At 36.3% G+C, this 18,515-nt stretch overlaps 1 protein-coding gene across 1 annotated transcript in view; it reads right to left on the bottom strand.

Moving 5' to 3' along the window:
* LOC129219806 (ERI1 exoribonuclease 3-like) overlaps window positions 1-15,605 on the bottom strand; it is a 19,134-nt gene extending 3,529 nt beyond the window's left edge. Inside the window, exons 1-3 of the mRNA XM_054854109.1 lie at window positions 15,305-15,605; window positions 14,320-14,436; window positions 11,178-11,237 (exon numbers count right to left, since the gene is read on the bottom strand). Of these exons, the coding sequence (XP_054710084.1) occupies window positions 11,178-11,237; window positions 14,320-14,436; window positions 15,305-15,556 (429 nt within the window). The 5' untranslated portion in view covers window positions 15,557-15,605. The remainder of the gene's footprint in view (window positions 1-11,177; window positions 11,238-14,319; window positions 14,437-15,304) is intronic.
* Between the last annotated feature and the right edge of the window lie 2,910 nt (window positions 15,606-18,515).

Genomic DNA, 18,515 nt, shown 5'->3' with positions numbered 1-18,515 from the left:
GGCTGAACTGGATCTGGTAACTAAACTGTTTTACAGGTAAGACTGTGTCGTTTTAGGGGAATGAAGAAACGAAAAAGCGGTCAACTATGAACGCTATCTACTGGAGTTTAGGGTTCATCCACTGGAGTTAGAATTTAAATTTCAACTGTCAAAATATCACCAAACAGGCAATTGCTTTGTTCAAATGTAGAAGCAAATTTTCACCCATCATACCTTGACGCGCGTCTTTCCAGTAAATAATAATTCTGCTTATTTAAGGATTTGTTTTGTTAATTCTCATACTATACCTGGATTGCCTTTGATCCCAGTTAGTCTGGATAAAAGAAATTATGCTGTACTTTTATTCTGGGGGAAAAGACGAAATGAATAAGTTGGAAGTTTATTTCAATTTTCTTCTTTAGTGACTAAGGAGAAAGAGGCAGTTTCAAAAGTAAAGGGCAATGCGGTTGTAATAACTAAAAATAATAAGAATAATAATAACTAGTCGACCAGTGCGGAACTCCACACTGTACTTTGAATCGTTTCATAAGGCATTTCGCTCTTTAAAAATTTCAAAGAAAGAATATTATGAAGAAAAACCGAAAAACGTAAACGGAAAAAAGTAAGCGCACAAGAGATGGCATGTAATTTGAAGACATCAGTAACAAAACCTCGTTAAATACAAGGTTGTGATAATTTGATCATTGCTACCCTTTTGCTTGTACATATTTCCAATGCAAATATAAATATCATTAAAAGTGTGGCTGAGTGACACTAGAAAAATCAGTAATTTTGCATGTGAAAAAACAGGTTGTGGCAAATACAGTCCTGCCCATGTGAGCATCTGACGGAAAAAAAAGAAACATTAGAGAGATATTTAGGGGCACGGATTCGAACTGGCACCATTCTGATTAACAGTACGACGCTCCAACAAACCTAGCAACTGTGCCTTCCTTTTCGAATGCTATTCATTGAAGGAATGCGTAATAAAACACAGTAAAAAAGTTTTTCGCTGAAAAAAATATAATAAGATCATGCGTCTATGTTTTGTCATTAGCCAGCATGATACGATTTAAAATTATTCGTAAAACATGGAATTTGATTAAAGAATGAGGAAGATCTCACGTAGCGATTGAAAGAAACATTCTAGAGAAGTAATAAATTCGGTTGAAAAAATAAGTGTTTTTATTTTTGGATATTCAACAATTTCCCATAGCAGGTTTCTTTAAACTGTTTGGCTTAAAAGCCCGCACTTGTTTTTCTTTTAATTGAACACTTAAAATTCAAAACCAAAACCAGTTGAACTGAGTCCGTTTTTTTAAGTGTAATTTTTTGAACGTAGACAAAATGTTTTTTTTTTTCAGCTGAAAGCAGAGGAGTAGAAAATGATTTCTTACTAATGAAGTTGCTAATAATTTTAATGTTTTATATCATATTCGAATAAATAATTAAAGATTTACTGGTTGAAACTCGTAGTTTTAATTTGGCGTAGTATTTTTTCATTTGTACAAAAGTTTGAACACTGCTATTAGAAAAATCTATATACATTTCAGCATACAATGAAAATGTTTTTCTGCACAAAAAGGATTCCCTTGAGGTATATCTAATATTTTTTTTTATTCTTACATTATGCTCAGTGGTCTGGACAGAGTCAAAGCTTAAAAAAAGGGAAGAACACCCTTCAATTAGCAGTCAACTTATCTGAATGATAACTGTAGCCTGCATAAAGGAGTCGAAACACCAAATAGCATTCCCACTGCATTTATTTTATTACGTGTGTTATCTGTTGTATGTTATGAGTACATGTAATGCGTAATATTACTGTAAATTTGCTATTATGTCGGACAGCCCGAACGGGCCCTAAGTTCAGACAGTTTATAGCCGAAGGCTCTACCGAAAAAAAAACCCACAGGTAATTTAAATTTTTTTTCTTGCCGAGAAGTGTTTTTATTTCTGAAAATTTTTACAATTTGATATCGCAGGCTGTTTGAACCGTTATGACTTAGATGGCAGCACGTGTTCATCATTTAACAGCACGGTTAAAATACAAAATAATTTGAACTAAGTTCTTTTTTAAGCGTAGCTTTTCAAATGTAGTAAAAATGTGATACGCTATTTGTTTTTTTGCAAAAAAGAAGAAAAATATATATTACCCTTTAAATTGAGGAAGTAATTTTTTTATTTGTACAAAGAGTCAAAAACTCATTAGAAGAATCTATATTTCAACATACGATTTATTATATTTTACTGAACAAAAAACAATTCCAATGTAGTCTAAAATCTCAAACCTGATACTTATATTTTTACTTACATTATGCTTTAATTTTCTTCCCGGAGCCAAAGCTTTAAATAAAAAACCTTACAATTGAGTATCAATTTAGCTCCGTGTTTCATCAAGTTTTCATAACAGCTAGGAGCGTTTCTATCTCATGTATTCCCTCATATTTGTTATTCATTGTTCATGCAATGAGCGATATTTTTCTAATTTTTTGATGCAGATTGTCCGGACGTGGGTCCGAACACGCGTTCTCCTGGTTACCAGTCGAACGCTCTGCCGATCAAGGTATTCAGCTCTGTCGGTAACAGTGCAAGTTAAATTTATAAATTTAACCGAAAACCTCATTCTGGTTCTTTAAAACAGGTTTTTTTTGCCCGAAAAAAAAATTTTTAGACCGTGGGTCTATTTTTCGTCAGTAGCCTGCACGATAAGCTAGATAAAATAAGGTGTAAATCAAAGAAATCGATCAAGAATTGAGGAAAATCTCGCGCAGAAACCAAAAACAGGCTAGAGAAATAATATATAAGGATTTAAACTTTGACATCTTAAATTTAAATTATGTTTTTCCCAATCACGAGTGCGTGTGTGTATGTAGGTGGGCGTGCTTGTGTGTGTGAGGGGGTATGTTTGTTTGTGTGTGGGCGTATGTGTATGTGTGTGTGTAAGCATGTGTGTTTGTGTGTGGGGTGTGTTTGTGTGTGGGTAGTTGTATGTGTTTGTTAGTGTGCGTTTAGGTGTGTGTGCGTGTATGTTTGTAGGTGTGTGTGCATATGTGTGTGCAGGTGTAGGTGTTTGTTAGTGTGCGTGTATGTGTGTGCGTATGTGTGTGTATGTATGCGTGTTTGTGTAGGATATTGACGCAACCTGGAGACGGTTTTCGCTATAGGAGCAGCATCGTGAGGAGCCGGTCGACAGTGATGCTGCAGAGGGTGCTGGTGGGAAAATAAAATCATAGGACATTAAAACGGTCAAGCGAGAACAATAAGCAATCGTGATTGCTCAATAAGGAAAAGCAGCATGGACTGCTCTTTGAAGATAACTTACATTGTTGTAAACATGATCTGAACCAGACCTCTACAATTAAGATTGCAACAAGAAGCATTAAGATTCAGTTTGTCCAAAGCGAAAAAATAGAGAAGGGATCATACCAAATAGGGAACGTTTTGTCCGTGTCAGTATCCATTCAGAAATGTGGATACCTAAACTAAAATAAGTTTAAATTTAGGAAAGAGTATCATGTATGGATTAAGTTTTCTGTGCATCAAAAATGGTAAAATCTGAGAGCTACTTTCAAAAATGAATACATAGGAATATTATTTGAAGGATTGAATATTATTTTAATCAAAGAAAGAGGTTACAAAAATTTCAATAAATGTAGAAGTAGTACACATGAAGGATATTGCAAGATTATCTATAGTCAAATATATAATATAAAGCATAAAAACTGAACAAAAGTGATTTTTATATTCTTTCACATCAATCAGGGATCATAAAAAGCTGGGGGAAAAAAGACTAAAAATGATCCAAATTTTCAGCCTTAAATTTCGTGTGTGTTGTGTTTTGCAAAACCTGAATGCCAAAATGAAATTTTGATAGCAAAATACCACAAATAAGTAACTATTTCTAAGCCCACCCTAACCTAAAATATGTGATCTAATATTACAGATGTGGTCTATCAGTGCACAACTTCACCAATAATATCAAATAAGGATTTCCTATATGATCTATTAGCTTTCCCTGTTAACACAAATAGCAATGCAATAAAACACCCTTCCAAAGGACATTCTTCAGAAAAAGTTACATTAACAGAGTAGGGGTGTTTGAAAAAATGTTTTTTTTTCCCTCTACTACTTATTGAAGTGCTTTTTTACTTTCTTGTTTTTTACTTCCTTTTTACAAAAAAGGAAGCATTGTATTTGCGAAAAAAAATTTCACTTAAAAATTGACCTTAATTTCCATTTTACTCACCCCCGAATGAATGATGAGTTTTTTTTCCCGACTCGACCACACGTTGATAAGTGCCTAAGAACATACAGACCAGTGGCCTATATATGTTTTTATTTTGGAGGGAGCCCATATAACCAAGATTATCCTCCCCCCCTGCCACTTTTTGTTTTGGATGGGGGGGAGCAACAGTGCCTTGGACCTTTTCATTTTTTTTTTCGAGGTGGGGCTAGGACTTCATACTGTCACCCAGTGGCCCAATCAAAAAATAGTTTCAGGAGGGCACTCAAAATGTTCTCGCTTCTGGTCGGTGAAAGAGGGGGGAGGGTACGGGAGTTCTCCCCAGAAATTTTTTGGATTTGTAGTACAAAGAACGCAGTTTTAGGCGGTCTCTGGCGATGCTACGGGGGAAAATTCGGAAGGTCTTCTGCGGAATTTTTAGAAATTGAAATCTTAAAAACGCTATTGTAAGCTATATTTATACAAATACAAATACAAATGTGACTACCAGCAACAGGCTCTGGGCCCAGCTAGGCTGGTCCTAGTCAATTAATTAGTCCCCAATGAAGATCAATGGCCCTCTTAAAGCTATCCACTCCCTTGCTCATTACCGCCTCTTCTGGTAAGCTATTCCAAGTGCCCACGACCCTGCTAAAGTAGTAGTTTTTCCTGATTTCCAAGTTAGCCTGAGATTTATATAGCTTAAAACAATGACCCCTTGTCCTGCTTTCCCCGCAAAAATTTAATCCATTTACATCTTTCATTTTGATAAATTTAAATAACTGAATCATGTCCCCTCTGACTCTCCTTTGCTCCAGGCTATACATGTTAAGCCTATTAAGTCTGGTATCATAATCTAAATCTGAGAGTCCCCTTACTAATTTAGTTACCCTTCTTTGAACCCTTTCCAATACAAAAATATCTTTCTTCAGATAAGGCGACCAAAACTGAACAGCATACTCCAAATGAGGTCTTACTAAACTCCTATATAAAGGCAGAAGAACTTTCTTAGATTTATTTGAAATAGATCTATTGATGAACCCAAGCATTTTGTTGGCTTTGTTACTAGCAATACTGCACTGTTGACTAAACTTGAAGTCCTGATTTATAAAGACACCCAGATCCATAACATTTTCTGCCTGATTTATGACTGAACCCTGTAAACGATATCTCATACGCTTATTTCCATGACCTAAGTGTAGCACTTGACATTTCCCTACATTAACTGCCATACCCCATTTATCTGCCCACTTAGTAATATGATCTAAATCCTCTTGCAGCTGTTTTACGTGTTCTTCATTTTCGACAATCCCCATAACTTTTACATCGTCAGCAAAACAATTCATGCTTCCAGAAATATTTTCATTGATGTCATTCATAAATATAATAAACAAAAGAGGCCCTAAAACTGATCCTTGAGGAACCCCACTTAAAACATCACTCCAATTAGAATGATTTCCTCTCACAACTACTCTTTGTTTCCTACCAGTAAGCCAATTTCTAACCCAAAGTAAAGTTTTTCCTCCTATTCCAATGTCAGCTAACTTGCTGAGAAGAGCAACATGCGGTACCTTGTCAAAAGCTTTTTGAAAATCAATATAAACAACTTCCACACATTTTTTGTTATCTAAAGCTGAGGTAACCTTGTCGTAGAAATGCAATAAATTAGTAGTACAGGATTTACCTTTCCTGAAACCATACTGCAAACTAGTCAACAGACTATTAGTCTCTAAGAACATCATGATCTTAATTTTGATCAAAGTTTCGAAAATCTTACAAATCACCGAAGTCAAACTTACAGGTCTATAATTCCCAGCAATACCTTTAGACCCCTTCTTGAAGAGTGGCGTTATGTTAGCCAGCTTCCAGTCCTCTGGCACCCTCCCCGAGTTATAAGAAGCATTGAAAATATTCAAAATAACATCCACTAATTCCTCTGCACATTCAACTAAAATTTTTGGATAGATATTATCTGGTCCCGGAGCTTTAGTTGCTTTAATCTTTTTCAAATGAAATAAAACCTCCTCCCTGGAAAATATAAAATCCTCAAGCTGTATAATCGCTTGTGTCTTGTTAGTGTCAACTGTTGAGATACAGTTATCGTTAAACACACTGGAAAAAAAGTTATTTAGAACATTTGCAATATCCCTATCGTTTTGGATTAAATTTCCATACTCATCAACCAAAGGCCCAATTTGACTGTTTCGAGCTTTCCCAGAATTAGCGTACGCAAAAAACCTCTTAGGGTTCCCATCAATGTCATCTGCCAGCCTTTGCTCCAATTCCCTTTTCTGAATCCATACCAAATACTTAAAATTTCGCCTTGCCTTACCATACTGGAGCCTCTCCGCACTCTGACCAGTTTCTTTAAACTTACGAAAAGCGGCTTGCTTATAATTAAGAGCTTCTTTAGTCTCCCTGGTGAACCACATGGGCCAAATTTTGGTACTAACACCTTTTCTCCTAAATGGAACATAGTCCCCAACGGTTTTAGCAAGTTTATCCTTAAATTCCGTCCACTGCTGATCTAGGTCGTTATTTTCCAACCCTGACGAAAAAACCTCTTTCAAGCTCTGCCTAAGTGCAACAAAATCGGTGTTTCTGAAATTGGGCACAAACCTAAAATTATCATCTTTGCACACTTCAAATTTAACCCGGAACCTAATGCTGTTATGATCACTATCTCCAATATGCTCCCCTACACTCAACCCTTGAACAAAACTACCTATGTCACAAAAAAACTAGATCCAAAATGGCCTCCTCTCGAGTTCCCTGAGTTACAACTTGATCTAAGAAACAGTCACCAATTACATTTAAAAATTCCTCTTCTTTGCCATTACCAGGATAAAAATTATTCCAATCAATACCCGGAAAATTGAAATCCCCCATTATGATAACGGATCCTTTACTGGACATGTCACTTATAATACGGTACATCTGTTCATCTTGTCCCTGGTTTGAATTAGGTGGCCTATAAATGTTTCCAAAGCGTAGCTTTTTGCCCTTACTGCTCATCAACTCCAGCCAAACCATATCAATATCAGTAGGCTTATCATTTATGACCAATTCATTGCAAATAAAATTGTCTCTAACATAAAATAAAACCCCACCACCTCTTTTACCTACTCTATCCTGTCTGAACAAATTATACCCAGCAATATGTAATAACTCTGCATCAGATTCGGTAGCCCATGTCTCTGTAATTCCAATAACATCCAACTTCTCATCCGTAACTATGCTTTTCAATTCATCCATCTTGTTCCTAATACTGCGAGCATTGGTATAGAAAACTTTAAGCATGCCTAAGTTGCTTTTATTTAACACCCTGAAATTTCCTAAATTACAATTGTTAACATTACTACTCTTGTTCGTCACTTTATTTCCATTCCTAGCAATACCCAAAAAAATTTCATTCTCTCGATACCTGATGCTTGAACCATGCCCCCCATTCCAACTTAGTTTTTTGACTCCGAAGCCCTTAAAATTAATCCACTAACCATTTTGACCCCTGTAGAGCTCAAATGCAGGCCATCCCTAGCAATCCAATCCCGTTTACAATGACTCCATACGTCAATGAACCTGATACTGCGCTTTTCGCAAATTGACTTCAGTAGCAAGTTCATACACCTCGCACGTTGATTTAGCCAGCTCCTATGCACTCCATACCTGGGAAGCAAACCAACCACTTGGACATTCATCGAAAAGCTGGTTGCTTTATCCAACAGGGATTCCCATTCCCTAGAAAACTCCTCATTTTTACTGTGGCCTACATCATTTGTTCCCACCCACAAAGTAACCATATCCTCCTTATTCAATACTCCCTTCTTTTCAGCAACCATATTAACGTCTTTTACCCGAGCCCCTGGTAAACAACACCTAGCCATCTTATGCTTTACTCTCCCAACTGTGTTACTCACCTCCCTTACCATAGAGTCCCCTAAAATTACACCCTTAGTTTCCCAATCTAACTCCTCATTTGAAACTTCCCCCTGAATCTCTGGAACATTTATACCCTCTACAACTGGCCTACACCCTAATGCTAACTGGGCTTCCAAAACTAGCATCTTAAGTCTTAAGTCTGAGAGTTCAGCACATTTAGTGCAAATATAATCCTCCTCAAAAACAGACTCATTTTCCCCCTTATACAGGCAGAACATATGACATAAATCACAAGAGATCCACCTGTCCCCCTTCCCACTCTTTACCTCTTTCATAATGCATATAACACCCATTTCTACTCAGTGAATATGTTCCAAAAGGCAAAACAGAAAGATAAAAATGCAAAAAAACACAGAATAAATACTAAAAACAGCAGTAAATAAACAGAGTTGCTACACCCAATAAAGCACACAAGATCAAAAACCAGGAGATCACCACATGTTAGGCATTTGTTGACGTTAGGAATGGGCCTTTTTGAAGTTGCCCCCGATGGCTTTTTTTTAAAAAATAAAACGAAATCCGTCACCCCTCCGCCCAATTTTTCGAAATTGAAGTTCTAAAAACGCAGATTTAGACTAACTTCGATAATGTTACGGGCAGGGATGTTCTGGGACTCTCCCAAAACTATTTTGAAATTAAAGTCCTAAAAACCGCAGTTTTAAAGCGATATTCAGTAATATTAGGTGGAGGGATGTAAACGCACCTTAAAAAAATTTCGAAATTGTAGGGGTTTTTTTTTTCAATTTCATATGGGAGCAGTTGGACCCTCATACGAAATTTTTTCGTAATTGAAATCTTAAAAGCGTGACTGTGGATCATATTTGGTAATGTTAGAAGTTCAGCCGTTTTTTAAAATTGAATCTCCATAAAAGCAATCTTAAACAATTTTCTATGCTTTCAGAAGGCAAGACGTCAGATAATTGCCCGTTGGAAATTTTTCGACATTGAAGCCCTGAAAACGAGTTTGAGAAGCTCTTTAATGGTCTTAGTGGTTGGATGGGGCTTGCTAAGTACAGCATTTTGAATACTTTCTTATTTTTAGACCAATAGGGAAAAAGGAAAAAAAAAAAGGGGTGGAGACAGATAAAAGAAATAGGGGTACTTGGACGTAATTACCAGATCAATAGTCAGTACCTTTTGATTATTTTTTATTTTAATGTTATTTTGAAAATCTATTCAGATTTTTTCCCAACATCAGGCAATTTTCGGAAAGGAGGAGTTCGAGAATCCTCCCCTGAAAGGTAAAACGCAATTTCAGGTCATCTTTGGAGTCGTTTAAACGTAAGGAATGGTTTTAGGAATCTTCCTCCAAAACTTTTCAAAATTTAAATCTTAAAGGCACAATATCAGACTATTTTTGGTAGTAAGCTTAGTTAAAGGGTGTTGGTTCGGTGACCCTCTTCCAGAATTGTTTTGAAATTGATGTCCAAAAAAGGGCCTAAATAAATGCGTTTTTAGGAAATAAATTTCCATTGTTACTCAACCCAACTAAAAATTATTTTAAATTTCTTGCAGGGGACGAGAGTTAACGAGAGAAACATTTTGGAGACCCTTCTTTTCAAACTGACTTGTTGTTAAAATAACTTCGCTTCCCCAAAACATGTTCTTTTCGTGAGTAAGGGGTACGGATCCCTTGACCATTTCTGAACACTATTGTGTGGTGCCATCAAATGCAGGGTTCCCAAACTTTAACAATTCGCGGCACCCTTTGAAGAACTAAAAATGTTCTCACGGCATCCTCGTCTAGTTTTATGTACATTGTTACCAAGGGCACTTCGCGGCACCCTTCACCTCTTCCTGCGGCACCCAGTTCAGAAATCTCTGATCTAACGTATTATGATTATTATACCACAATCATAGTTATTTGTTCATTATTATTATTTTTTCTTTTTTGTAGCTAAAAATTTAGAAATTATTTGTGAGCAACTAACCCCAAAATTAACTCCCTTCATCTATTTTTTTTCCAGATTTTGGAGGGGGCCCGGGCCCCCTCAGCCCCTCCCTTATATACGTCCTTGGTACAGACACGCGAAATATCCATTTTGACGATTCCTGAGTTAATTACAACGAGTTTTCTCCTGACGTCTGTATGTACGTATGTATGTTTGTGCGTATGTGCATATGTATGTCTCATAACTCAAGAACGGTAAGTCCTAGAAAGTTGAAATTTGGCACATAGACACCTAGTGGGGTCTAGTTGTGCACCTCCCCTTTTGGTTGCATTCGGGTGTTTCTAAAGGGGTATTTTGCCCCTTTTTGGGGGGAAATTATTGTTAATTTTGATGTAAACTCAAGTGGTCTTATTATTTGGCGGGCACTTGGCAATATATCGCCAGTCTTTTGGTCGCCAACTTGGCAATTTTTTTTTATCATTTTTTAAAATTTGTTTCAATTTGGCCACTGTTGGTGATATTTAAAGAGTAAACTATTGAATCACATTAAAATTGCCAGTAATGGGGAAATGACATTGAATTGGAGTAAAAGGAAGTCATGTGATGCACACATCAGCTCGTTTAATTCCAGCATTACAATAAATATAAAAGAAATGCTCAACAACAGGCTCTGTGTCTACCAGTTATAGAAATGTATGCACATGACTTGAATAGGAAATATTAAAGGAGAAATTGTAAAAAAATGTACAAACTAAATCAATGGTAATCATGTTACATTAATGTTAATAACATTTACATTAATCAAAGATATTTTTAAAGAAATAGAAACATTAATAGAATTATACAACATAAAAAGTAATGATCTTATCCTAGGTGCACACATAAAAGGCAAGGAGGGGCATACTCTAACGGAAGTTTTGCAACATTATTTATCAAAATGATGAATAGTGAAAATATGGAAAATAATCAAAAGAACAAAATTAAAATAAAAAATTACTTAATATTTTGAATAAATTAGTATTAACTATTTGACTTTAAAAAAAAGGAAATAAATTAAGGAAAGCAAATACTAAGTTGTCCTTTCTTTTTTAACTTAATTTAAACAGCAATTTCAGAACATGAAAAAAATGTGAAACTATACTAACCTCAAACACATCTTCAAATACTGGATGATCATCAACAATATCTTGAGTAATACCAGTTAACTGCAAGGGAAGAACATAATTTTAAATTTCAGAATAAAGAAATATGGTTTGAAGTAGATACAGTAAACTCCCGATTATCGGCGGCCGGTTTATCCGCGGCTCGGATTATCCGCGGGTCTTTTCACTATTTTTTTTAACGGTCATTAAGTGTTTTTCAAACTTATGATTGTGCTATTGCTCATTTATAGCTCTTACATATGTATATTTTTTACATTCAATGTTAGTAGATGGAATGTAGCAATGTTTTTAACAAAAAATTTAAATGTATGTGTGAGTGTTATTCATATTTTTTAGCTATTGTATACAGTAGTATCATTTTTTAAACTATTATTCGGATTATCCGCGGTTTTCGCTTATCCGCGGTTACCATGCCACCCTATTCCGCGGATAATCGGGAGCTTACTGTACATAATAAGAGAATATTGGAATTAAATGATACGTAGGACTGGTCTCAATAATTTGAATATCTTTTATTTTAATTTATAACCAGCAAATAACACCTATAGGCCTATAAATCCTATAAAAAAAATCACAAGGTACAGTTATATTGAACACTTTACTTCAAAAACAAATTTTATTGCAATTTTTTCAGTGCTGAGTAATTTTTTTAAGTCAGCAAATTTATTTTTTTTTAAAGTGTTCCGTGAAACACTTGGGTTCCGCCGAAGAATTAGAAGGTTTCCGCAATCAGTAAGCCAATGCATAAATTTATTATTTTCCACAGGAATTTCAGAAAAAAAAGAAACTATTAAGGATAAAAAGTGATGTTCCGAATTGAAATAGCAAGCGTCGTTGTGTCTTCTCAACGCCCGCACTAAAATTTAAAAAAAAAAACTGATTTGAAGAAAATTTTTGATGAAGCTTTAAAGTAGTTAATTTTTTCATGTTTTGTTGCCTCTGGTCAGCACATTGAGCAAGATTTATAAAGACAAGGGTAATCATCACAAAATCACTACTTTTCTGTATGAAATTAGCTGGCTACTTCATACCCTTTTAAAATATTGTATACACTTGCAAATGAAACGAAGGATTCTCAGCTGGAGCAAAAGACATCAATCTCCTTAGCAGATTTCAATGTTTTGTATGAAAAACTTCAGATGATATAATCAGCCTATCTTGTCAACATTTATGGTACGTTAAGTTGATTTTTTCATTCAAAGGGAAAGTTCCCTTCTTGCTTGTAACAGAAAAAATAGCACTGCAAAACAAAGCTGTGTTTTTGGTTTCTCTGCAGAAGAGGAAACGTCGTAGATATATATTTTTTCTTAAACTGAAGTTTTGCAAGAAACCATCTCTATGAAGAAAAGGCATTTCGCTTTATTTAAAAAAGTATTTCTGGTCAATCCATAAACCTTATGTAATCCTAGCGGAACACACTCTGCTCACTCAGAACGACGTTCAATTGACGATAAAAAATCTATTTACCAAATGACACTATTAATGCCAGAATATGAATTATTAATTTAACTACAGAAATCATCTACTTTAAAAATCTCATTTGATTTGTTTCACTCAATGAATTTTGGGTTAGTGGTGTTGAAAAGAAATACTAGATATTATTTAAGAAAGCTCAAAACTTTGTATCATAAACAGCTTCGGCCCATATCAACTTATCAGTGCAAAAGTTTTCCAGCACGCTATGTGTACACGAAAACAAATTACGTTCTAAATTGGATTCTGTTCATGTTATGCATATTCAACTTTTCGGCAAAAAGGCAGAGTTTACAGCCAGGGCCTGATTAAGATATCAAGGGGCCCTAGGCCAAATACTTTTTTGGGGCCCCCTGTATTTAAACTGAATAACTTTAGCTGTTGACTGAAACAATTTTAGCCCTAGACTAAAGCAATTTCAGCCATTTGGGGGCCCCTAAATATTGGAGGCCCTAGGCCACGGCCTAGTTGGCTTATTCAGTAATCAGGCCCTGTTTACAGCCATTGTCAGTAATTTAATGAATCAATTTCAGTTCTTCATATTAATACAATTTCTTGCAAAGACAGATATAGTTGTAGACTGTTATAACAATTTTGTGTGAAAATTAAATTTTTATGCATAGACCTTATTTAAAACTGAAGGTGGGATTTTTTATTGACACAGCTTCAGTTTTTTTAAAAAATTGGCACCAGGTTTATTGCAAGATGATCAAGTGTTCGATACCAACAACGGTTGAAGATCCACCGTGTGAGCTAATTGGACTAGAGTTCATGTTAAATCTGGTTGTGGTCACTGGTCACCAAGCCTTCCCAGCTTCCATTTCAAATGAATACCTCGGGGGTTTTTGGACCCCGTGTTGGTCAGCTCATAGAAAACAGCTGACTTCACACTCCTTTAAAACCGGTAAAACCACCTTTGTGATACGCACAGAGGACCAGGGTTGCCAGACGTCCCGGATTTCAAGGGACAGTCCCGTATTTTCAAAAAGGGTCCCGCGTCCCGAGGAACATCCATACGGGACGGCTAAAATCCCGTATTATAACTGACAGCAATATTTTACAGAACGAGACATTACTTTTGAAAAAAATAATAAAGCAAAACAAAAAAGTGAAATAATGAGCAATAAGAACATCAAATTGCAGCGCAGGCAAATGCTAAAATTATTTTCCTTTTAATTTGGTCTTTTTTTTTTTTTGCGGCAGACCCATGAGGAACCGAATGGTTGCTTCTTCTTTGCTCATTGACTAATGTTGGAAATATATCTGCGCATGCATCGTCAATCGCAATGAAACCGACTTTTTTCTTTGATAGATGACATTTTGTGAGGTTTAATGCTTTGTTGCGATTGAATTTTTCAGGTTTATCATGAATAGACGCCTAACCCCCTCCCCCTTTTTCACTCTTGGAAGCCTGTCCCGTATTTACTGTTCTTAATTCTGGCAACCCTGCAGAGGACTCTGGAGTGGGAAGTGAAGCAATGGACATCATGAAACTTTCTTCGCTAAATTTCATTTGAGGGTTCGTTGATTTGTTGATTTTAAGGGTTCCATGGCCTAAAAAGCTTGGGAACCGCTACTGTACTGCACATCAAATAAAAAATCTGTCACAAATAGCAACAATTAGCTAAATATAAATTAAGAAAGAAAGTACCTGTTTACAGAAGTCTGTTAATTCTGGATTGGCAACAGGTCTAACATAAGAATGAAATATTGACTCAGTTTCAAATGTTTCACCATTCACTTTTAAGACTGGGAATTCTATAATTTCCTGAAAATACAAATGCAATGGTTAGATAGCATTGGACACACAAAAAAGTACTTACCTAGTAATGACAAGAAATTTTCTGTTAGACCAATTGGCTAAGGTCAGCGATGTTAGTCAAATAGGAGTTGATTCATAACTATTTCTGCAAAGGAAAATCAACTTTTCCTTAGAAATTGGTTTTTAATGAATAAAATATACCTATAATTTATATTTAACTTTTGATAAAATTTTCAACCATGCAACTAAACCTCATAAATAATCTCTTTTACATAGAATTAAAATGACAAAAAAAAACTAATATTCATATACAGCGTGTCACTGTTTAACTTGAAAGGCCTTCATTTGCGTGCAGAGATGCAAAAATATGACCTTAAAAGTTTGCAGCAAAAACTAAAATTAGTGAAAAAAATATGAAATCTAACTTTTTATACGGACCCTAGGTCTCCAACTTATCTTTAGGGAAACCATCTTCTTTGAGAAAACATTCCAACACAGAAAAAAAACTTAAATTTTCGCATTTTAAGACAACTTAGCACAAACAATTGCATAATCTTCGAAACACTTATTAGGACACTTGTACCCCCCCCCCCTGGAATTAAGTTCCCAGCAGACCGGAATCAAGTCTCTTTGTATGAAAGATCCTTGATCAACGATCATTTTATATATTTTTCGTTTTTCTTTAATATAATTTATTCGATTTTAAATTTTTAAAAATGCATCTCATTTTGAGGAGTTTAAGACTTCTAGGTATGCAAAGTGAGATCATTTAGTTCGACTGATTCAAATAAAAGTTATAATTTCTAACAAAAAAAAAAGGGGGTGAAAATTTTCATCACTCTTCCCAACCAGTAATCATTAGAAAACTACAAACCTGTGGCATTACATTTACAGGTGAGTCACAAGTAGCTTCAAAATCTAAAACAAGAAAATAGTTGTAATTTTGCTTTCTTCTTTCAGGCTGTCTCGGCGGTAATTTTAAAAACGGAGGTACATTAAAATGTACTTGATTTTCATCTGCACATTCAACGACACGCGAACACTTTCTTAAGGACTGCTTTCTATGATAGTTCATTTTCAACAAACAACCACGCAAAGAAGGAAAACATCTAAATGGATAACTCATGTTAGATTATTTTCTATTCTATTGAATTTCGCAACTAAATGTAATTGTTTTGTTTACGTTTTTACAGCAGTTACAGTTCTAGTTGAAGAAGATCGCGGTTAAGGTTACAAGCAGAAAAAGGCACATAAGCGGAATATTAGGGTGTGTTCGAAGAAAGTAACCGGTTGACTGGCAACTAACCAGGCGTGTGCAAACTAGAGTCCCTATAGTTCAAACCAAACAGAGCTGCCGGTAGATGAAAACTAGAGTCCCTAAGATCAACAAGGCTTGATTGCTGAAAATGCTAACCAAGGCGGATAAAAGAAAGATTTCTTCTATCCTCCTTGATGCTAACTAACAGCGGCCGACTAACTAAAGTAAGGACATAGGCCCACGTTTATTTGGAGGCCCTCTGAAAAGTATGCAGTGGTTGATTTACAGGTTTATGGCCCAACGGAATGCATTTTTGGAGGCCTCTTTATCCATCACAGAACTATATGAAAATCCTTTATCATGTGCATTTATGAATCCCCTTTGGCGCCCCTCACAATTGTGACAAAGTAAATGCGTTACTGGCAGAATGAATAAAAATTTCCAAGGGCATATCTTAAAATCGGACTCTTTCCACCACGTCATCAAATAAATGAACCGGTTAATCTATTCCAACATACCTTTAATAAATGTTTGGCTTTTCAATAAAATGGCATTTTAGGAACTTCAGTGTCAAACAATTTTTGTTAAGGAACCCCGCTTCTGGCCGTGGTAGCCTGATCGGTAAGGCATTGGACTCGGGGCCGGAGGGTCTCGGGTTCGATCCCCGCTGGTCGAAGACCCACCGTCGTCATTAAAGGGGACTGGGCGACGTTAAATATGCTCGTGGTCTCAATGTCCTCCAAGTGAAACGATACCTCTGGGGGTGCTAGCACCAGGTAGCTATTAGCTCTTGGACTAGTTCTAAATTCTCATTAACTGTTCGATCCGGTGATGGTGCTGCCATCTATCGGTATATAAAATAATGGAGGCAAGGCACTTAGTATGCAGTCCTCGACATAAATACAGTTGTAGTCAGTTGTGACTCTTGAATAGAATAGAATAGAACCCCGCTTCTCTTTCATTGTCTAACTTCCTCAAAAAAACGCTGCAAAATGTGTTAGTAAATGAAAAAAACTCCGAATCTTCCAACACTTTCTCGAATATTACAAATTATTGCCTGAAGTTAGCTTTTTAAAACCTCAGAGTCGGAAAAATGTCCGGGAAGAGCCCCGAGTCTTCTCATAGCATCACCAAACATGGCCAAGAAATGTATTTTTGCGTTTTGTAGTCTTGGAAAGTTTACGAGAGCTAGACTTCTTCAAAACTGATTTGGGGGAGGAGCCCCCTCCCCCCTCCCTAACGAACGTGTCAAGAGATAGCTTAAAATACAGAGTTTAGAAATTTCCACAGTAAGAGTCTAAAAATCCTTTCTTCCCATAGATAGCCTAAAATTGGCATCAATTTGGAAAAAAGGTTTCGAGAGAGAATCCCGATTCCGCGACCCCTATCGTTATACCAAACTAAGCCTAAATTTGCTGTTTCAAAAAGTCAATTTCAAAAAATTTCCGAAGTATTTTTTTTTTTTTTTTTGAGCAATCATGATTGCTTATTGTTCTCGCTTGACGGTTTTGGTGTCCTATGATTTTTCCCCCCGCCCCCAGCCTCCCTCTGCAGCACCACCGTCGACCGGCCTCACGATGCTGCTCCTCTAGGAAAAACCGTCTCCAGGTTGCGTCCATATCCTACACACACACACTCATGCCTGCACACAGACACAAACACTCACGCCTACATACACAAACTCGTGATTGCGAAAAACATAATTTGAATTCAAGATGTCAAAATTCATTTTTTTTTTTTTTTTTTTTTTTTTTTTGAGCAATCACAATTGCTTATTGTTTTCATTTGACTGTTGAATGATGTCCGTCCTTATAATTTCCCCTCCACCTTCCTCTGCAGCACTTCCGTCGACCAGCTCCTCCCGATGCTGCCTCTTGCGAGCACCATTCTCCAGGTTGCGTCCTTATCCTACACACAGAGCCGGCCTTAGCACATGCGGGGCCCGATTAGAAAAATCTGGCGGGACCCTTTACAGACTGGCTGTACGAATTTGAGAAGTGCCGACCGATTTTTCTCATTCGAACAAGGATTCGAAACGGCCGCAATTATCAGTCTTCCTTTAAATTTCTACATCACGTTTGATTTTTACTTCTTCTTATCTTAAATGAATGATTGAATGGCCACAAAAATAAGTGTAAATTTTAAAAATATAAGATAAGCAGCTCTGAGAATCTTTATGCCCAATCACATGCAGTTGATGGTGTACGAGAAAATTGGCGGGTCAAAAAAAGTGTGGGGGTTAGGGAACGGCATCCCTGATGCTGATTTCTTTCTTTCTTTTTTGTTTTTGTAAAATTGGATGATATATCGGATTTTACCATGACTGATTAAACGACCTTCAAAAAATGGAATATGGCTTCCGAAACCGGAACGGATGGTCACCGTAGACTTCCCTCTTCCAATTCAAAGTTCGATTATCGTGAAAGAACATGAGAAAAATCCATTTAGTTAGAATTTTTAGTTTTTATTTTCGTGGAGCAAATCAACCCACCCATTAAAAATTCGTTTTTCTACCGATCATTATTGTGCAACTTTGAGAAGTGTGAGGGCAAGCCCCTTCACATGGAAGTGGACAGGCGATAGCCTCCCGCTCCCCGCCCGTACGAGCCGCCTATGTGCGCAATTTATAGCTTAGGCGGAAAGGGAAAATGCACCAAAATTTATCAGTTTTAAAAATATAATTTTAGACTACATGCAAAAAAAAAAAAAAAAAAAAAAAAAACAGATGCCTTTGGGATGTCAGAAGTGGAATAGAGTTACAGGGAAGGTGGAGCTCTTTTTAGAAATTTTTCGAAATTGATGTTTAAAAAAGGGTCATTCCATACAG

This window comes from Uloborus diversus, chromosome 4, assembly GCF_026930045.1.
Source record: "Uloborus diversus isolate 005 chromosome 4, Udiv.v.3.1, whole genome shotgun sequence".
In the NCBI taxonomy this organism is placed as follows: Eukaryota; Metazoa; Arthropoda; class Arachnida; order Araneae; family Uloboridae; genus Uloborus; species Uloborus diversus.
This window is presented reverse-complemented; position numbering and strand designations above follow the sequence as displayed.